The following is a 22,037-nucleotide window of genomic DNA, read 5'->3' as shown; positions in this document are numbered from 1 at the left end:
GAGAATAAACCTCGAGATATTATTCCTTTGAGGAATAATAAGTAGGAAATAATAAATTTAGAATAAACCTCGAGATATTATTCCTTTGAGGAATAATAAGTAGGAAATAATAAATTTATGTTAGTTTATATTATATAATATAACTTTTATCATAATAATTCATAATTATATATAACATGTATTATTATTATTTGTAATTATTTTCCAGCTTAAATAAATTTCTATAAGGTATAAGATTAGAAAAACAGGCATAATTGAATATTTGCATACTTTAAATAAAATACAGTATAAAATATTTGTCAGACACTATTTTCCTAGTTGCTATATTTTTCAACTGTGACAACAAAGAGATGATGAGGTAGCTTTTGCCATTAGCATTCATAGAAGCTTAAAATAATAAGGCATGAGATGCCTTTTTATTTCAGCTATCAAAAGATATAACTGAAATTCTTTCACCTTGCACTTTCTTATTTGTTTCCCCCTGAAACTTATAAATATGTAAAGCCAAGTCTTACAGATAAGACAACCATCATTGAAAAATGTAATGTGAATATGTTCTCAATAAAACTTACCGGGGGCCCCACAGGACCAGAAGGACCAACTTCGCCGTCTTTTCCAGGAGCTCCCTAGCATCACACAGAGATAATATATGAGGTGAGGCCAAGAGAATTTGGATAATTCCATTTTTTTTTTCTTTAGCAGAAAATGGGTAGTTACCCTCTGCCCAGGAACACCAGCATTTCCTGCTTCTCCAGGTTTTCCAGGATCACCCTAGAGAATCAATACAAACTAACTTAAGTTTCAATCAGTTTGCTGATTGACAGTTATGGCAAGTAAGGATTATGATGAGATGGCAACATTATACACAGTACTTACATTGCTACCTTTGGGGCCTGGAAGACCCATACTCCCAGGCTGCCCTCTGATTCCTATGGAGCCTGGAGGACCCGGCCGGCCATCTTCTCCTGGCGCACCCTACAGAGTTGACAGGAGCAATGCAAGTTTCACATCAGTTCTCTATAAATGTCACATTGCCCAAGCTGTCACTTGTTTTTGCACACTATAAAAGATATATAAGCTTTAAATTATGCTACATTTTTATGTTAGTGAATCAGAATAGTTGAGTATTTTAAAACAAAAACCTGAAATATTTTAATATTTAGAACAGAGACTTAATTCTTATTCTATATACGTTTCATCTTTATATCTCTTTACACGTTCATATTAATAGGGGAAATCTTTCTCTTCCTTCATTTATTATGTATGGTAATGAAAACTCAGGACTTCTGTTTCACATGTACAACATAAAGGAAGGGCCCAGAATATGTGAGTTATCAAATTTTATACCTATTTATCTCTTAAATGTATAAGATTGGGAGGATATCAAGAAATGAGATTGTTACTAACAGACAAATTCTACCAATATTCATAAATACATCATTTCAACTTTTTCATTTATGTCAGAGAAGCAATTTATTTATTTCAATGTGTGATCAATTTTTGGTCAATTTGAAAATGATCAGAGCCTTAGGATTTGCTTCCAGGAGGGGAGGGTTATTTCAGACATGATCAGCACCCACATAATCAAAAACATTGTTATTGTTCAGTTGAAAGGTCGTGTCTGACTCTTTGCAACCCCATAGACTGCAGTGCACCAGACTTCCCCATCCTTCCCTATCTCCCAAAGTTTGCTCAACATACATTAACCTTAACTAAGGCTCTTACCATTTAAGCTGCATGTCCATTGAGAAATATTAATGGTGGTGGACTTTTGTTTAAATCACTTACCAAAGGTCCAAGTTTTCCTTCAGGACCCTGCACACCAGGATTTCCTGTCAGACCCTAAAAATTAAAAGCAACTGTCAGTTTCCTGCTGACCTACCACTGAAGTAAAGTTTCTAAAGAGTAAAAATAGCACTGCATTTAAAAGATCCAGTCCTGTTTTGCAGTGCCCACTCTCGGGAGCCTGAGGCTCCTCTAGACAAACTCAGAGCTCCGTCATGGACTTCACCCAAACTGGCTTCAGAGGATTCAGGACAGACAGCACAACATGCCCACAAGGTACCACAGGTGGAACCCTCCACTGGGAGAAGTCCACACAGCACAGCCTGCAGGGCCAGTCTCTAAGCCTCCTGTAATGGGGGGCCCCTGTGAGGAAATCCATCTACATGGGAAGTGCAAGGGGCCACCCTGGTTTGAAATCTCAAGGTAACCAATTTTTTTTTAACAGCACCTTGGACTTAGCATACCAGTCCTAGCAAGGTGAAGGCCCAGGTGCAAGTCTCTGCAAACTCAAGAAATACAAAAGCTACGCCTCCTACCAGGTTCTTAATACCCTTCAGAGTCCTCCAAGTTTAAAATCTACAATCAGGGGTCATTTTTACTAAAAGTAATTGGCTATTCAGTGAGCATTCCACCTTTCTCAGGTATCTAGAGAAGATTATCAAGGCAAAGAGGAACCCAAGGACAGGTTCTTACATAGAAGGAGAGAGAAAGGGTTGTAGGAGACTTTCACTCCTACCTCTAACACAGGTTTCAAGAAAAAGAACTTACAGTGAGCCAAATGTATCTTTCCAAGCAACTTTTGTATAATTTTTTCTCTTTAAGGGGCATTGTTGACAACTGAATATGAATATTTACATACTGTTCAAATGAATTTTCAAATGACATTTTGTTAAAATGAAGTTTACCAGGAACACTCTCTGGTAAAAGTTAAATTGTTGTTTATCAGTGAATAAAGGAAAATTATAAAAATTGATAAATTGGATTTTTTTTAATCAAGTGGTAAAGTTACTAATACATACCCCTTTGAAAAAAGGAGATTAGAAGTTACTAGTTTTTTCTATACATGATAAAAATAACAAACAATTCATAAGGAATAAAGCCAAATCCATAAAAACAAAACAAACAAAAAAAATGTCCCAAGTTGTGAAATCAAGTTACTAAAAAATAAAACCTTTAAAAAAAAAAAAAGGATTCTCAGGAGCATATCCCTTGGGTTGATGTAGCAAAAAATTGCTGTGTTCTTACCCGAGCACCTGGAAGCCCAGGTTCACCTGGACGTCCTGGATCCCCCTGACCTCCTTTAGGTCCTGAAGAGCCAACAGGACCCCTCTCTCCTTGAGCGCCCTGTTCCAAAGCAAAGTAGAACATGTCAGGAACAAAAGGAATACAGGCAAACAAAAGCAACTGTATGTAAAACCCTTGTTTTATAAATCAAACCACTAGTATAAAGGAATTGGTCAAAGTGGGTGCAAAGACCTCTTTGTAAACCATGTCACTTCACATTTTATTCACATTTGGATTCCTTGGAATAAAGGTTTTCCAACATTATTTAATGAGAGTTGTGTTTAAAGCCTCACTCCAATAACAGATTTAGAAACCCCAGAATTTTAAAAGAGTCTAAATTTCTAAAGAAAGGAAACAACTATATCAGCTAAAGGAAAGATTTACGTTCTGTTCTTCTCAGGAACTTCCCTGAAAAGTTTGAAAAGCAAACTCTAGTATACCTCCAACTATCATCCTTCTCCCTGGAGGCCTCTATAATGAAGAAATTGCACAAGAGGGATCTGGCATTAGGTCTAATATCTGTGTTCAACTCTTTTGTAGATCTGGAACCCACGTGAGCCAAAGCTAGATAACCCCTCAGGACAATGGCATCTTTTGCAACAGCACCCACAAGAGTGTCAGCCTTGACAGGATAAACTTACCTTTGGTCCAGGTAAACCATCAGAGCCTGGAAAGCCACGATTGCCAGGAGCACCCTGCAGGTGACCAAAGTGTGATTCTCAATTGTGGGTGTTTATGTAATATCCAATGAATGGGTAATTTTTACTCTTAGTATTATAAGATTTTAGGAGCTATGATCAAGCCTACACAGCAATAGATATGTCTAAGAAAAAGTAACCTGACTAAACAGAAAGAAACTTTAAATTTTGAAATATATATATATATATATATATATGTACTGAGCCAAAATTATTCAAATCAAGAAAGATTCTAATGCTTCACTGTAAAATCAAACTTTGAGAAAAACTGATACCTAGATACAGAGACAAGAGACAAGAAATAGTACCATGTTTGATAATCACAATATCAGTGATTGCAGGCATTAGTATTGTCTTGGATATGAAACTGTTTACATTCTCTGAAGTTCTACACAAAAGTAAGGTGATATTGTTAATCTCCCTTGCAGACTGGTTTCATTATAGTCCAGTCACAACAATTTTTTATGATCGTTAAAGTCACTCAACCTTTTCAGGCTTCCTGGATTTGCATTTGTTGCTTGCTCTGCTGAAAATGTTCTTTCTTTCAAGTTTCTTGCTGGCTCATCCTTATCTTATAGATCTTATCTAGATGCCAACTTTTCAAAGAATCTCATTTCCTAAACACGTAATCTAATGACACATGACTGTCATATGGTTACTCTCTACCACATCACCCTGTTATTCTCTAAATGTAAAATATGTGATTACACTGAGGAAATCAGAGTTGAAAGAGACACGTGTATCCCAACGTTCATCGCAACACTGTTTACAATAGCCAGGACATGGAAGCAACCTAGATGTCCATCGGCAGACAAGTGGATCACAAAGCTGTGGTACATATACACAATGGAATATTACTCAGCTATTAAAAAGAACACATTTGAATCAGTTCTAATGAGGATGAAACTGGAGCCTATTATACAGAGTGAAGTAAGTCAGAAAGAAAAACACCAATATAGTATACTAACGCATATATATGGAATTTAGAAAGATGGTAACAATGACCCTATATGTGAGACAGCAAAATGAATACAGATATAAAGAACAGACTTTTGGACTCTGTGGGAGAAGGCAAGGGTGGGATTATTTGAGAGAATAGCATTGAAACATGTATATTAACATATGTGAAACAGATCACCAGTCCAAGTTCAATGCATGAGACAGGGTGCTTGGGGCCGGTGCACTGGGACAACCCAGAGGGGTGGGATGCAGAGGGAGGTGGGAGGGGGGTTTGGGATTGGGGACACATGTACACCCATGGCTGATTCATGGCAATCTATGACAAAAACCACCGCAATATTATAAAGTAATTAGCCTCCAATGAAAATAAATAATCTAAAAAAATTAAATGTGGGATTATATTTTTATTTATATGTTGACTTATTTAGTGCTTACCTCCCCATTAAACTATTGTTTACTAGCCCTCCATGGAGGCTGGGACCATAGCACTCTTGTTCACTGATGTGTCCCAAGCACTGTGTATCAAAATTGGCATGGAGCAGTTGTTCAATCAATATTATTGAATGAATGACTATACAATGATTAGACAGCTGGCTCCCTTAATTCACAGACAGCCATACTGAACTGTGTAATATACCTGCTAGCATTTCTCTTAACTGCCCTAGTTTTCCTCAATTTCCCAAAAGTTCCTTGAGTAATCTCCCCACAACTATAAGAATTTATTTTGTTATTCAAATTTTACCCTTTCTCCCATTGGTCCCGGAGGACCAACTGTTCCTGGATCACCTCGGGGACCTCGTTTGCCTTCTTCACCAGGTGGCCCGATTGGACCCTGGACACCATGTGGCCCCTATTGAAAACAAAAGGACAGGTAACAGATACAGCCATTTAGCAATCGAGTTACAGTCAAAAGAATCCAGTTAGTCACAAACTTTAAATTATATTAAGTGAACTGTTTCCATCAAAAAGTATAATTCTCTTTATCATCCTTTTAAATATTTGAGTATTTGGGGCTTACACTTTGGAATCACATTCATGTTCCTCTTATCATTGAAAAGAAATAAAACCTTACCGGTTCCCCTTTTGGTCCAGCTTCTCCTTTGAAACCTGGGACTCCTGGATCACCCTAAAATAGGAATATAGAAAACTATAAGAACGAGGATATTCATCCAGCCCAACTTGCTTTAATTGTTACAGTGAATGCGCTTTGACAATTTCTGCAGCAGAGTCTGTGCTGAATCAATAATACAGTAATTTTTTTAAATGTACACAAATCTTATAGAATGTGAGTGAAATTTTATAAAACCCAGTATAGTTAGGTAGCAATTTGTATATTTTACAGTGATCTTCAAGAAACTTACCCTTAAAGTCTTATTTTTAATCATGCATAGTAAGATGATTAGAATAATTCAATGCTTCTTCAGCTTCAATGCACGATACTGGATGCTTGGGGCTAGTGCACTGGGACGACCCAGAGGGATGGTATGGGGAGAGAGGAGGGAGGAGGTAGGAGGGTTCAGGATGGGGAACACACGTATACCTGTGGCAGATTCATTTTGATATTTGGCAAAACTAATACAATTTTGTAAAGTTTAAAAATAAAATAAAATCATTTTCCAAAAAAAAAAAAAAGAACTAACAATGACAACTTTAATAGGTATATCTATTTAGGGTCTATTTTAGGAAATAGATTTTGTTCACCCAAAACCAAAGTAATTTTATATCTATGTAGTATTTATTAAGATTTGACAACTTCAAATAGGGTATTTTATGTTTAGAGTATTCTAGGGTTTGGGTGCATGTATAGTGTACTTTAATTTGTGGGAACCAGATTGCTAAATTGAGAACATGATAAAATCAAATGTAAAATATCAGCAACATTTATGTTTTTATAAATTTGTCATCAGTATTTGAAAAGGACTTATCAGTGTAGCCAAATTACTTACAATAGGATCCAAAATATTTGTTTTAAGTAGTACTAGTAAAGGTTTTAATTTTTTTATATCAAGCTAAAAGATACATAATCACAACTTCTCAGTATGTATTTCTTAAGAACTAACCATACTACTTTACCAATAGATGAATACACAAATATAAAATATACAAATTTCCACAAAATATGGATATTCATTCCATATAAACCATATGTTGGAGGCACTCTTCAAGAACAAATCTCAAGATATAGCTGTTGAACACATGTTAGCCACACTGTTATTTTAAATCCCCATGAAACTTCCATATTTCCCCATATCGGCTTGCAAAATATTCTCATAATATTTATCATTCAACTATTTATACAATTTTATGAGGTGGATCATGAAGTTATAACCTTTATATGTTGACTTAAAATTTATAAAATTTTATGAGGTGGATCATGAAGTTATAACCTTTGTATGTTGACTTATAATTTTAAATAAAAGAACACTAAAATTGAACAAAAGGCAGTAATTTTCCACTTTGAATTTAAACACATGAATTGTACATTAACATTTGGCTTCCACTTTACAAAAATTTCTATCTTCATTTGCCTCATTCAGGTAAGTTAGACTATCTATGTTTCACTGTATTTCATAATCTATTATTGATATTGATATTTCTCTGGTGATATCAGATGTATTATACAGGGGGATAATTCTCTGAAGCACATTACCGGTTGGCCTCGAATTCCGGGAGGTCCAGTGCTACCCTGAGGTCCTGGAGATCCAGGGGGTCCTGCTAAGCCAGGAGGACCAGAAGTACCCGGAGAGCCCTATTGGAATGCAAGAGTAATAAGCAGAGATCTCAGCACAAGTCTATGGTCACTGTCCGAAGCTCACAGCGTCCCTGCGAACTTCCCGTGGCTTAAATGCAGTTAGTTACTCACCGTTGGGCCTTTGGCACCAGGCGTACCATCAGTTCCTACTGCGCCCTAAAGGATACAGGAAAAGTTCACAAGATAGTAAGCCATATGTTGGTAGTGTTCAGATGTCCACCCACCTTCCAAAAGGAAGCAGAAAATTTTAACCAAAACAAAAAAGGATAAAGGAATCAACCATTGTATCATAAAAGTCACTTTTATGACTAATTCTCTTTTCCATAAAATAGACAAAATTTGCAGAGTTGACATGGGAAATGTTTTTTTGGTTTTTTTTTTTTTCTCATGAGTTCTAAACACTCAATCAGAATTGAAAAAGAGTATATTAAGATAGATTGCCTTTGTTCTGATGTTATAAAGCATGTCCAACTTGGAGTGACAAGGAACTTACAGGAAGACCTTGGGAGCCAACAGGACCAGGTGGCCCAGTTTCACCTCTTTGCCCCTGAGGACCTTCAGGGCCTCGTGCCCCTGTGGGACCTGCTTCTCCCTAAAGGGGTACAAGAGGGAAATGTTAATTTTAGAAAAACCTAAATGCGATGTGGTTCAAAGCTGACTGCTTATTTGGAGTTTTACATTTTACACCTAATCATTTAAAGAGGTCAAGTGCACAAAGCAGTTTCTTCAAGGGTGGGCATATTTTCCCCGCCCTCGGGATGCAGTGATACGTACAGCATGTTAGAGCAGAGGACCTGGTCAAGGTCACCTGATAACCTTGAAACACCCCAGTTTCCAACCCCAGATAGGAGTCCAGACAGTAAAAATACAGGATGCCTGGTTAAGTTTTAATTCAGATAAAACACAATGGATCTCAGGGTCACTCTGTCCCACACAATGTCTGGAAAACACTTATACTAAAAATTTATTCTTTATTTATTTGAAATTCGAATGTGCCTGGGTTTCTGCATTTTATCCAAGATACTAAATACCTAATGTAGGTCAAATCCTAGAGGAGCCTGGACATGGAATTTTAGGACTAAAAATTCTAAGCTTAGGGGGGCTCATTGGTATCAATAAAACATAGAAAATCCCTATTGAATCCTATTACCCTTCACTGAAATACAAAGAACTAGGTGTGAAAGTTTATTTTTCATGCAGAGAGCCAGAGACCCTGGAAGGACATTATGGTTATAGCAGAACTGGACCGAAAAGAGACTGGGGGTGGGGGTCTTTGTGCTGGGGGTGGGGAGTGGAAAACAATTTCTGAGAGAAACAGTTTCTCAAGGTGTTTAACTTTATTAAGCGGTTCTCAGTCGCCAACAGACAGTACTAGAAAAACCCAGGAGGAGAGGGAAGTGTCCAGAGTGAACCCTGGTATAAACTACAACGGCGAGTGCAGTCTGGATCAGAAGCCACAGTAGGTGCAGAAACCACTTCCTGCCAAGTCAGGGTCCTGGGCTTTGTGGGTATTCTTTCTTGAATTCTCTATCCAGAGCTCAGTTTGGGGGTGGAGAGTCTCACAGTGACAGAGAGAAAGGGAAGGGATTTTGCATACTTTGACTGAGGTACACAGGGAGGTTGGCGCTCCAAGATCAAGAGTAAGGAGCAGAGTCAGGAGCAGCAGCCTTGGAACTTCAGGGAGCAGATACAGAGGGGAAGAGAGAGGGTCCTCCTCGGCTGAGCTCACAGTGAATTCTCAGTCAAAGGAGGGACTGCTTCCTGAACTGTCAGAGGGCACCATTTTAAAATAAAACAGCCACATCCCTGCGGCACAGAATTTACAGCCAACGTTAGAGAGAGCCAGAAAAATAATTCGGCTTGATGACTCCCACATTTCAAACAGCACTTGAAATGTCAACTATAGACTGTTTGTTTGCTTGTTTCTTTTGAAGTTCAAATCCAGTTTGAGTGACCCCACTAACAAGTGGGAGCCTATCCTGAGGGCATCGTCTGCCTCAGGCGCTATGCTGTGTGTGCTAAGCCCGGTCATGTCCAACTCTTTGTGACCCCATGGGCTGTAGCCCACCAGGCTCCTCGGATTCTCCAAACAAGAATACTGGAATGGACTGCCATTTCCTTCTCCACAGGCTCTTCCTGACCCAGGAATCAAACCCCCGGCTCCTGTGGCTCCTGCATGGCAGGCGGTTTTACCGCTGAGCCAGTATTGTGTTTTTCAAAATTTGAAAGGAGTTTTCTGAGTTTATTCACTAATTTAGCTTATAACCTCTTACTGCAATCCTTGAATTTATCATCCAAAGTACTTGGGAGAAAGAACAAACTGTGACTCACTACAAATGTAAATCATCCCAGCAGAATATCTTAATCCATTCCCATGGGGAGAGACAAATAGCCTCCCTGCCTATTCCTTTAATGACTGTGTAAGTTGAGGGTACAAGGGCAGGGGGGAGGCGGATGTGAAGGACAATATTGCATAAGAGAACAGCCTTTTGACAACCCCTGATTTATTTTAACCTCCTATTGTTTAGAGTATTATGCTATTTATTACTGCCAGACACAGTATTCAAGAACATAGTTACAATTCGAATTGAAGCTTTTCCTTGCAGCTGTTAAATTGTCTGGCTTTAGAGTCCTAGTGCCATCAGATTCTTTGATATTACAACTGTATGATTATAGGTAATTCTTTTCAAATTACTTATATAATAATATCATTTTTTTTCATTTTCTATTTTTTCCCTACCATAATGGACATTGAGAGCACTCTAGGCACTTTACTTAGTTAACAGCAACGTCCACACTCCTCAATGAATTAAATGACATTCTTTGGGGATTCATGTGCTTAAGAAGTAATTCATGTCCTCAAGAGCTACATATATTAACATCTTACCTTCATTCCAGGATTTCCTGGAAAACCAGCAGAGCCAGGTATCCCAAGAGGACCCTATTAAAGAAACCAGCAAAGTGATGAGGCATGTATTTTAATCAATATTTTATCAGCATGTAATCTTTTATCCTTTGAACATTTTGCACTTTGATATATAGGAATAATCCGCTTGGTATTTTAAAATCACAAGGATAATATTATAATTGTATTATAAGAACCTTGCAATATTGACATGAGACATTGGTAGAAGAGGTGTCCAGTGGTATTAAACATAACAGGATCTCCTGGTTGTACCATATGAGAGTAAGTCAGTCACAAGCACAAACTGTCTGGAACAATTGCCTCTTGAGAAATTACTTTCTTTGTGTTAACCAAGTAATAAAGATAGCTTTTAGAAAGTTACACGCTGTACCAAAACCTAGAATCCCACTTTATACAAATGATGCTTAAGAATCAGCTGGATACCTTTAGAGTGATTTTTTTCAGGCTAATGAAAAATGAACATGTGTCACTATACTACATTAGGAAAGGTATGAATAGAGTCTAAACCACTGATTTTAAAGCTGAATTTAAAGGAAATTAGTGTAGGTGAATTTCATTCTAGGTTATCCTGATTCTTCTTTGAGGACTGCATTTTAACACCATCAAGTTTTGCATTAATAAAAGTCCTTTTAAGTTACACGGATTTTTCTTCCTATAGTTTGTTTCATTTTTGTGAGTAACGAGGGAGAAGAGCTCTTAAGGACAAATAACTTCAAATACAATTTACCCTCATTGTATTTCCCTGAGTTTACTGTGTTTTACATCAGTCCATCCTGTGGACCACACTATACTCCTATTCTCTTCATATGCTCATCTTTCGAGACTAAGCTTAACAGTTGTTCCTCTTCAGGTCGTCCCTGAGATCTCTGTCTCTCTACTGGTGTCAGTACAAGTAGGTCCCCATACTTCGTGTTGCTTTCCCTATTACAGCAGTTAGCAGTAGCATTATGCTACCGTATTAATTGATATATCTCTCTTCTTTGATAGGGAAATGTTCAAAAACAAGCACAGTGTATTCATTGTCTTGTTACTCCAAGCATCTGGGACACAGTAGGTGCTTCATACATGTTAATGAATGTACAAATGGAAGAAAGAGTGAATAAGTGAATGAATGAATGTGAAAGTAATACACTCACCATGGGCCCAGGTTTTCCAGGCATACCATGAGCACCTCGTTGTCCCTAAGTAGAAGAAGAGACAAGATCAGAGTGCATTTCTATAGCACTTGCTGACAAGTCATTCACTTCACAAAATTTCCACATTAAAAAATTGGAGAATATCTATTAAGGTTAACTGACAACAACCTTAACTAGGTTAGGAGCAATAAAAATACACATTTATACAACATGGGTAAGGGAGCAATAAAACACATCTATCCAAGGACAGGAAATAAAAATCAAACTTGGAAATATAAAACTGTGTAAAATGATTTCGTTTTTACTTGAACATGTCACCTTCTATCAAACGAGCTCAAAGACAGAGAAACTTTGAACACTGGGCTCTTCTTAATAGCTAGAATAATAATAATGTGTTTGGAGTAAAACGAAAAACTAAAGCTGATGTGCACATGTACTCACCCACAAAGGAAATTAAGTGATAGTGAACGCTGTGCATGTCACCCAGATCCCCCTTCAGCACAGAAGTAAGCATCCTATCACCCTTGGAAGTGTTGTAAGCTGATGGCTCACACTTGAGACCCTCCCCACAAACCGCTGCAAGATGGTAGCTATTGCAAGATTATGCCTGTGCCCTTCCATGGTCAGTGCAGTGAAACAAAGGATTAGCCCCATTCAAAACAGTCTGAAGAGCCATTTCAGCTCCATAGTTCTCATGGAATGGAAGATTCATGGAGACTGAGGCCTCTGTTGCAAATGTAACACAGCTTTTAATTTCTCCTTGTAACAAGCCCTGCTTATTTCAGTAATTTCTTCATAGGTATAGTTTCTGAGTGCACTCCTCAATAAATTTCCTGCACACAAGTCTTTGCTTTGATGCCAGTTCCTTGGAAAACTGACTCATATACCACTGGTGCCAGAGATAGTCAAGAAAGCAGATGCTAAAATGGAATTTTTAATCTGACTTCCACACTGGCCAGCTGGTGATAGATGGCGTATGGAATTCTCTTGGCATGCTGTAGTGATGCAGTGGTAAATATTGTTTCCAACGGTGAACTGAGATAGGGTACACATATAAGGGAATGGGGGCTTCCCAGGCGGCACTAGTGGTAAAGACCCTGCCTGCCAACATGGGAGATGTAAGAGACAGGTTCCACCCCTAGGTTGTGAAGATCCCCTACAGGAGGGCATGGCAACCCACTCTAATATTCTTGCCTGGAGAACCCCATGGACAGAGGAGCCTGTTGGGCTACAGTTCATGGGGTCACACAGAGTTGGATACAACGGGATTGGGGGCAGGAGGAGAAGGGGATGACAGAGGATGAGATGGCTGGATGGCATCACTGACTCAATGGACGTGAGTCTCAGTGAACTCCGGGAGTTGGTGATGGACAGGCAGGCCTGGCGTGCTGCGATTCATGGGGTCACAAAGAGTCGGACACGACTGAGCGACTGATCTGATCTGATCTGAAGCAACTTAGCACGCACAGAAGGGAATGGGCTATGGGTGCAATAGCTCAGGCATGTGAGAAGGTTTAGAAGGCAATGGCACCCTACTCCAGTACTCTTGCCTGGAGAATCCCATGGACTGAAGAGCCTGGTGGGCTGCAGTCCATGGCATCGCTAGGAGTCGGACACGACTGAGCGACTTCACTTTCACTTTTCACTTTCATGCATTGGAGAAGGAAATGGCAACCCACTCCAGTGTTCTTGCCTGGAGAATCCCAGGGACGGGGGAGCCTGGAGGGCTACCGTTTCTGGGGTCACGCAGAGTTGGACACGACTGAAGTGACTTAGCAGCAGCAGCAGCAGAGGATGTAACAATTGTAAAGTTAATGGAATTCTATGGGTCTTGTTGAGTGAATCCATTGGAGAAAGATGTTGTAAGGCTGATAGTAATTAATCATCAATATAAACCTCCTTAGCAGCATTTAAAACTATTATTATCTTCGACAGCTAGAGGGAAGAAAAAGTTGAAGATCAGCTCAGGACTTAATGCTAAAGGTTTAAGTACTTTTGAAAAGGTTGAATTCCAAAACATGGAAATTCTGCTATGCCATGGTCAAGGTCCTTGATTGGAAGGATGAGCACTGAAATTTGGCACTGGGATACGTTAAGAACTTCAAAAGCTCAAGGACCCTGAAGCCTCTGGGCCTACAGAAGTGATCCTTTCCCATTAACAATTTATACTTCCCTCTTGCTTAAAGGTGATACAGAGCCCTCTACTTTACCAGACCACATATGCTTCCGCCACCACTACCTGCTTCTCCCCTGGCCACTAGGCCAAGAACTAGTCACAAAATAGCTTGGTTGAAGGAACGCTGTTTCTGATAAAAGAAAGAATAGATCCTTTACCAAAAACACTGTAAGTTCTATACCTCATGTAGAGGCAGGATTCAGGAAAGAACACATGGGACTAGTCCTAAAGGTACGGGATTGAGAGGGACAGGGTATGAAACTGGAGAATTTTAGTGATTTGGAAGTGCTGTACCATAATATATATTTAACAGCCGGATAAAGCCTCTGGGAAACAGTATTAACAGGGAAAATAGCTTTTGGAAACTTGGAAAGAGCAATGGCCCGCACTAAGTGAGGTAGAAATGCCAGAGCTGCCTGGGCAGACAGTAGAATAAGGCAGAGAAGTGAACACAGTAGATTGGATATAATATATATGGCTGGACAAAGTAAGAGCTGGCTATGGCTGACTATTTTTCTGGGCTCCAGAATCACTGCAGATGGTGACTGCAGCCATGAAATTAAAAGATGCTTGCTCCTTGGAAGGAAAGTTATGACAACCTAGACAGCATATTAAAAAGCAGAGACATTACTTTGCCAACAAAGGTCTGTCTAGTCAAGGCTATGGTTTTCCCAGTAGTCATGGATGGATGTGAGAGTTGGACTATAAAGAAAGCTGAGCGCAGAAGAATTGATGCTTTTGAACTGTGGTGTTGGAGAAGCCTCTTGAGAGTCCCTTGGATTGCAAGGAGATCCAACCAGTCCATCCTAAAGGAGATCAGTCCTGGGTGTTCATTGGAAGGACTGATGTTGAAGCTGAAACTCCAGTACTTTGGTTACCTCATGCGAAGAGCTGCCTCATTGGAAAAGACCCTGATGCTGGGAAAGATTGAGGGCAGAAGGAGAAGGGGATGACATAGGATGAGATGGCTGGATGGCATCACTGACTCAATGGACATGAGTTTGGGTAAACTCCAGGAGTTGATAATGGACAGGGAGGCCTGGCGTGCTGCGGTTCATGGGGTGGCAAAGAGTCGGACACGACTGAGCAACTGAACTGAACTGATATTCTACAATATTCTCTATATTTCCAGGGGACGCTTTGCCTATAAGTGATAAGGAATGGTCTAGTGAGAGGGTGTCCCTTGTTCTGAACCAAGGCCCTGACTTCAGTACCACTGAGAAGCTCTAAAGTGGTTGTCTTCTGTGGGATCATAGTAGGGGATGTGATAAAACTGGAACTCTTAATTCTAAAGGAGATGATAAGATATTAAAATAAGAAAGGTCAGATGGCAGTCCTTAATTGTCAAAAGAAAAGTGGGTGTAATGTAATGAACTGCAAGTTTGAAATACTAGCAAGTACAGCCTGACTTCCAGAGAGCTTGAAGAGAATGAATAAAATAACTGCCCCTGCCCCAGGTTTAAGGTAGATGGGCAGAGAGCAAGACTATTTTTCAATCAGTACGATTAAAGGGCTTCCTAGGTGGTACTAGTGGTAAAGAACCTGCCAGGCAATGCAGGAGACATAAGAGATGTGAGTTTGATCCCTGGGTCGGGAAGATCCCCTGGAGAAGGGCATGGTAACCAACTCCAATATTCATGCTTGGAGAATCCCGTGGTGGACAGAGGAGCCTGACGGACTACAGTCCATAGGGTCGCGAAGAGCATGACGTGACTGAAGCAATTTAGCTGCTGCTGCTAAGTCACTTCAGTCGTGTCCGACTCTGTGCAACCCCATAGATAGCAGCCCACCAGGCTCCCCTGTCCCTGGGATTCTCCACGCAAGAACACTGGAGTGGGTTGCCATTTCCTTCTCCAATGCATGAAAGTGAAAAGTGAAAGTGAAGGCACTCAGTCATGTCCGACTCTTAGCGACCCCCTGGACTGCAGCCCACCAGGCTCCTCCGCCTATGGGATTTTCCAGGCAAGAGTACTGGAGTGGGGTGCCATTGCCTTCTCCAAAGCAATTTAGCAGGTACAATTAAAATCAATCAAGGGAAAATGATCAGGAGACTCTAATCTTTTAAAGGGTTTATTCATAGTATTACCTTTTAGGATTGTGAGGAACAGGAGATAAAGAGATTTAGAACACTTGGTAAATAATAAGTAATAACATTTTCTTAATTTCTTTATTAAAAAAGTAGGCAGCGAACATACGTTGGTTATGTAAGATGTTAACATTAACAGAAAGTAGGTAAAGTATACCTGTGAACTCTCTATTCTATCTTTGCAAGTTTCCTGTAAACTTAACTTTGTTTCAAAAAGAAAAGTATAAAAATTACAAAGTAAGCAAAGTAAAGTTTGTTCTCCTTTAAAAGGCATATTCAACAAAGTATTTGAAAGAGCAGAAATACACATACTTACAGGAGCACCCTGTGGTCCAAGCCTTCCTCTCTCTCCTGGCATTCCTCTTGGACCCTATAGATGAGAGAGAGAGAACACCTCTTGAAACATCTTACTTGAATCTGAGAGTACTTTGATTTCACTTCTCAAATCAATCATTAATATAACCACTACTCATTATAATTGGCCCAAATAGATTTCACTTAATCTAGCATTAATGTCCTATATCTATAATAATCCTGATTTGGTCCCTGAGTACAGAAAAAGAAAAGTGCACTCAACAATTAAGAAAAACAATGTAATGCAGGAAGCCTTTTCTATTTGAAGGGGCAGTTCTTATAGGATGCTTGCCTTTCAGCTGATAATAAAGAATTATTTCACCAGCTAACATATGCTTTCTATGTCTTTTTCTCCATTTAAATATTCTCTTAGCATAAGCTAAAAAGCAAAGAAATAACAACGAATTAAATTGATACGTACCATCGGACCCATGGCACCCATTGGACCAGTAGGTCCAGCTTCACCCTAAAGCAAAAGTGAGATCACATTACAATACAGGAAGCCTACAATTGATATTCACAGTATTCTCTTCCAAGAGTGTTATTTAAAAGGCTTATTTTCAAAGTGAGCATTTGAAAGGCATACTTTCAATAAAGGGCCTCAAAACTATGCTGTATCACCTGTTCTCAAAATACAATGGAAATCTAGTGTCTACAGAAATAAGCCTAAAATCAAACTGGGAATTTAAGCAAGACTTATGGGACTATCTTTTTTTCACTTTCATTTTCATTATACCTAGCCACATTAATTGAATTTTAATACAAGTGCTTAGTCTATGTCTGACAATAAAAGTAAAATTTTACAAAACTAAAATTGACTATAATATTCCTTTAAGATCTCTTGTAGGAAGCTTAGAAATGACAAATTTAAATCCAAATGCTTTTTCACACATGTGTCTCATTGTACTTTCCATTAAAAAGTCATATGCACTTCTTGGATGTTCTCTTTCCTTCAAGAAGCATAAATTTGGGGAAGAAACAATGGCCAAAAGGCCCTAAAATTAAAAGGGTACTAAATAATGGGACCAATGAACCATCTAAACCTCTCTGATATTTTTAAAGAAGAATAAAGAGTGAATGCATTTTAGAGAGTGGACTCATAGTGCATCTTTATATAAAGATAACACTTATCTTACATCAGTAGAAACCAAATGGCATGGTAGGGGTTTCTAGTGGCAAAGTAAGGTCGTACCATGTATCTTCTTAAATCTACCACTCATCCCTGACTATGCCAAAGCCTTTGATTGTGTGGATCACAATAAACTGTGGAAAATTCTGAAGGAGATGGGAATACCAGACCACCTGACCTGCCTCTTGAGAAATCTGTATGCAGGTCAGGAAGCAACAGTTAGAACTGGACATGGAACAACAGACTGGTTCCAAATAGGAAAAGGAGTACGTCAAGGCTATATATTGTCACCCTGCTTATTTAACTTACATGCAGAGTACATCATGAGAAACGCTGGGCTGGAAGAAGCACAAGCTGGAATCAAGATTGCCGGGAAAAATATCAATAACCTCAGATATGCAGATGACACCACTCTTATGGCAGAAAGTGAAGAGAAACTCAAAAGCCTCTTGATGAAGGTGAAAGAGGCGAGTGAAAAAGTTGGCTTAAAGCTCAACATTCAGAAAACGAAGATCATGGCATCTGGTCCCATCACTTCATGGGAAATAGATGGGGAAACAGTGGAAACAGTGTCAGACTTTATTTTTCTGGGCTCTAAAATCACTACAGATGGTGACTGCAGCCATGAAATTAAAAGACTCTTACTCCTTGTAAGAAAACTATGACCAACCTAGATAGCATATTGAGCAGTAGAGACATTACTTTGCCAACAAAGGTTCATCTAGTCAAGGCTATGGTTTTTCCTGTGGTCATGTATGGATGTGAGAGTTGGACTGTGAAGAAGGCTGAGCGCCGAAGAATTGATGCTTTTGAACTGTGGTGTTGGAGAAGACTCTTGAGAGTCCCTTGGACTGCAAGGAGATCCAACCAGTCAGCCCTGGGATTTCTTTGGAAGGACTGATGCTAAAGCTGGAACTCCAGTACTTTGGCCACCTCATGCGAAGAGTTGACTCATTGGAAAAGACTCTGATGCTGGGAGGGATTGGGGGCAGGAGGAGAAGGGGACGACAGAGGATGAGATGGCTGGATGGCATCACTGACTCTATGGACGTGAGTCTGAGTGAACTCTGGGAGTCAGTGATGGACAGGGAGGCCTGGTGTGCTGTGATTCATGGGGTCGCAAAGAGTCGGACACGTCTGAGCAACTGAACTGAACTGAAGTATTCATTCTTTATACTACTCTTTCCTCCAGAACTATTTAAGGGGGACTTGAAAAAATTTTAGACTTGAAGCAGAACAGAAATTTTGTAGTGAGGTTGTATTGAGATATTATTCAGTTACCTTGGAACCAGTTGCTCCAACTTCACCTTTAGGGCCTTCAAGACCTTTGTGTCCCTGAGAAGAAAAATATAAATTTGTATTAACAGCTTTTTTGAGCCTCAGGCATGTAAAAGAAGAACCAAAAACAAGTTCACAGGAAGTGCCTTATGAAAATAGATTGCAAATGTAAAGTCATTATTCAAAATGTTCCCAAATTCTCATCTCTTTTTTTGAAAGTCATCTATTCAATGAAAATTAAAGTAGGGTTTCCCCTCTTTAACATTTTCAATTTGCAATGGGCTCATCTTTCAAATTTTTGTGACTTCATAGAAATTTAATTAATAGAAACAGAAAAATGTATGGTGGCCTTAGGGGAAACAAATGGTTATAGAATTTAGTTATAAAATATGGTTCACATCCAGGAGTGATTTTAAAAATACTTAATAACTAGTACAGCACACGCATTCTAATCATAAGCTCAACCACTCAAAACAGAGGCCAGCCAATGTACACTGAGTGAATATCAACTATGCTTTCAGATAGATGTGTACTTTCTATGTAAGTATGTATGTAGCTAATAGTTGCATATTAATTATCTTGAGTTAAAGATAGAAGCATTCTACAGCCTTCTGTGTCTGAGTTGGACCCGAGTTGACTAGGCCCCTGTGATCCAGTGCACTTTATGGTATTAGGTAAATATTCCACTACGTAGTAGTTGCCTGTTTTCTTAAATAAATCTCATTAGACTGAAGCTGAGAGTCACGGACATTTCCCATTTATCACTACTTTCTTATTTATAGCACAGTATTCAGCACATTGTAAGAACTCAAAATACATTTGTTTATAGAATCAAATGAAATTCAAAGGAAATGTAAAAATGCATTGTGATTTTGGTAACTGACATCTACTGTAACCATAGCCAGTTAAGGGCAATTGACAAATGAAATTGTGAAGATTTTGAAGGTAATGCTCCCCAGACCTTACTCCATAAGCCAGGGTATCTAAAAGGATTACAGAGGATTGAACTTACTCGGTGACCCTTCAGGCCTGGAAGACCAGGAGCCCCAGGAAATCCTCGAGCTCCCTGTGGGGGGAAAAAGAGATAAGGCATTTCAGAGTCATTAACTGCATAAGGCACTTTTTTTCCCCAAAAAAGATATTTGGTACATAGTTTTTTTTTTTTGCCAACAAACCTAAGAAGAAAAAGAAGAAATATATTTTTATATGTCAGAATACATCTAGGTTATCAAAAAATTAGCAAGGCAAATGGAAACAAGTCTTACACAGAGACATGGATTAATTCCAGGTGTTGATTTGATGACATTTTTAAATTTTCAAATGATATTGCTGTGTTATAATTAGTAAAGAATAAACAATAAGAAAATAAGCCTTAATCTACATTCTCTGTGTCTAAATCAAGTAGGTCAATGTATAGGAAAAATAATCAGGAAACTTAAGGAAAATTATGCTTCTCTTTTATATTGTGTTTTATTTGTGGTAGAATAATTAATGCATTTGTAGCAAATAAATATAATCTATTTTTTCTGGACTCCTAAATATTATCAGTAAAATATGATTAGAAAGATTATATTAAAATGTTATCAGAATTTTTTAATAAAATATTCAGGAGCAGCTTATGGATTTGTGATTGTTCTAAAAACTGAGAAAACGAGATATCCAACAGAAAAGAAAGTCAAGTAATACAAAGAGAATGGGTTGGTTCCTTGACTCAACTTCTTAATTTCTGTTAATTCTATGCATCCTTTGCCTAACTGTATAAATTAAAAAAAAAAAAAAACCCGAAATCAGACACTAAATCAAATCCAAAATGGCATGACTTCTTTGAAATGATGCTTGAAACTGTTTCCTCATACCCTCTTTAAATAGTTAAGGATCCAGTGACTTAATTACTCACTTATTCCAGTTGCCTGCATTAAATAGGTTTTGTGTTGAAACCTATCTACTGCCACCGGTAGAGTAAGCACTTTGGTAGCACAGACTGACGCTATCAATTATTATTATCAATCCGCATATCCCTAACACTTAGCCTTCTGCCTTATTAGTAGGCATTCAAGAATAAAAACTGAATAAACAACTGAATAAAGAAATGGCTTCACGTTCATCATCTTCTTCATCTTCTTAACACTCATAGAGCTTCCCCTAAATCTTTCAAGGAACGTCTCTTGTGTTAGTACAATCTTACAGAGGCAGCAAAATCCTTCTGTTCTGTATTACCATACCCTTTACTTAGTGTTAACTAAATGAACAAATAACTCAATAAACAAACTTTGTATGATAAAAGCAAAGCAATAATTCTTCAATGACCTCTTTCAGGAAAAATGTCTCTGCAGTGTTTTGTAGGGGGTTATCACAGTAAGGGCACATCAAACCCTGCACTCTGAACACATGAAGTTCCACTAAAGCTCCTGTTTACACAGCCCTACTTAGGAATTCTTTCACTTCAAAAATGGTCTTTGAGTTTGGAATGGAATCCTGCCCTTTACTGAGATTCATCTCCCCACCATCCTGAGCAGAAACTCAGCATACATCCGTCTAAGCCTATAGAGGAATTACTGAGCTATGCTATTTCAAACGATTAGTAAACTTTTGAGTTTTTGTGGTCTGTAAGGGAATTCTCATGTGATTACATATCTCTAATACAGCAAGAAAATAAACCAGATGTACTAGCGCTCATAAAATTTTTCTCGTTCTGCTGACCCAAGACTGTCATCACACCCCAATCACACATCGTTGCTCTGCACTTGCAGACTGCATCTGTGACGGGCTGGCGGGGCGCCTTTCCTCCCCGCAGAGGGCCCACGCTGTGAGTAGGGGCAAGTGTGCAGCAGGGCGGGAGTTTCAAGTCTGGATTGGTTCACACCGACATCTGTGCTAATGACTAAACCACCTGTCTTTGTCTGCAGGCTTTGTTTGCAGGCTGACTAGGGAAGAAAGGAAAAAGAGAGGAGGGAGCTGCAGGCCTGGTTTTATGTTCGAAACTAAATGATCCTTACAGCCCTGTGCTTAAATTCCCGTAAAAGATCATTAGCATTTGTGTGTCCAAAAAATCCCTAGCATTGAACCTCATCAATTTTCATAAAGTATATGGAAATAATTCAGTATTGTTGTATGTATATGGTGGTAGAAATATTAGGATATTATAGGAGATATAATAAGTAGGAAGTTGAATCAGTTCAGGGGATTCTGGACCAAGAGAAAGTCTAAGAGCAGGAATGTTAGGGCATTTATGCTTACTTATCATTTTCTAACTTTCCCCACTGTCTCTGTAGCACATCCCAGGGGAGCACCTATCAAAGTAACATGAGTGAAGAAAGACAGGTGGGTTCAGAGCGGCCAAGTGACCCAGGTCTTGAATTCTGGTAGAGCTAGTTACTCTCCCTGTATTGAGTCAAGTGAGAAGAAAACAACTGTATTAGGAGAGCTGGTGATTAATATATCTGGTTATAAGCTTTTAGGGGCCAGAACATCAA

General features: G+C 38.9%; 1 protein-coding gene across 2 annotated transcripts in view; it reads right to left on the bottom strand.

The window, feature by feature from the left end:
• COL5A2 (collagen type V alpha 2 chain) overlaps positions 1-22,037 on the bottom strand; it is a 154,691-nt gene that overhangs the window by 33,902 nt on the left and 98,752 nt on the right. The window contains exons 13-29 of one of the 2 annotated variants that reach the window (XM_006073706.4): positions 19,577-19,630; positions 18,568-18,621; positions 16,579-16,623; positions 16,120-16,173; positions 11,542-11,586; positions 10,367-10,420; positions 7,973-8,071; positions 7,591-7,635; positions 7,378-7,476; positions 5,800-5,853; positions 5,470-5,577; positions 3,711-3,764; positions 3,031-3,129; positions 1,789-1,842; positions 877-975; positions 718-771; positions 573-626 (exon numbers count right to left, since the gene is read on the bottom strand). In XM_006073706.4, the coding sequence (XP_006073768.2) occupies positions 573-626; positions 718-771; positions 877-975; positions 1,789-1,842; positions 3,031-3,129; positions 3,711-3,764; positions 5,470-5,577; positions 5,800-5,853; positions 7,378-7,476; positions 7,591-7,635; positions 7,973-8,071; positions 10,367-10,420; positions 11,542-11,586; positions 16,120-16,173; positions 16,579-16,623; positions 18,568-18,621; positions 19,577-19,630 (1,125 nt within the window). The remainder of the gene's footprint in view (positions 1-572; positions 627-717; positions 772-876; positions 976-1,788; positions 1,843-3,030; positions 3,130-3,710; positions 3,765-5,469; positions 5,578-5,799; positions 5,854-7,377; positions 7,477-7,590; positions 7,636-7,972; positions 8,072-10,366; positions 10,421-11,541; positions 11,587-16,119; positions 16,174-16,578; positions 16,624-18,567; positions 18,622-19,576; positions 19,631-22,037) is intronic. The other variant, XM_044932592.2, reaches the window with a different exon arrangement.

This window comes from Bubalus bubalis, chromosome 2, assembly GCF_019923935.1.
Source record: "Bubalus bubalis isolate 160015118507 breed Murrah chromosome 2, NDDB_SH_1, whole genome shotgun sequence".
In the NCBI taxonomy this organism is placed as follows: domain Eukaryota; kingdom Metazoa; phylum Chordata; class Mammalia; order Artiodactyla; family Bovidae; genus Bubalus; species Bubalus bubalis.
Note: the sequence above shows the minus strand (reverse complement) of the source record. Positions and strands in the feature narration are given on the sequence as shown.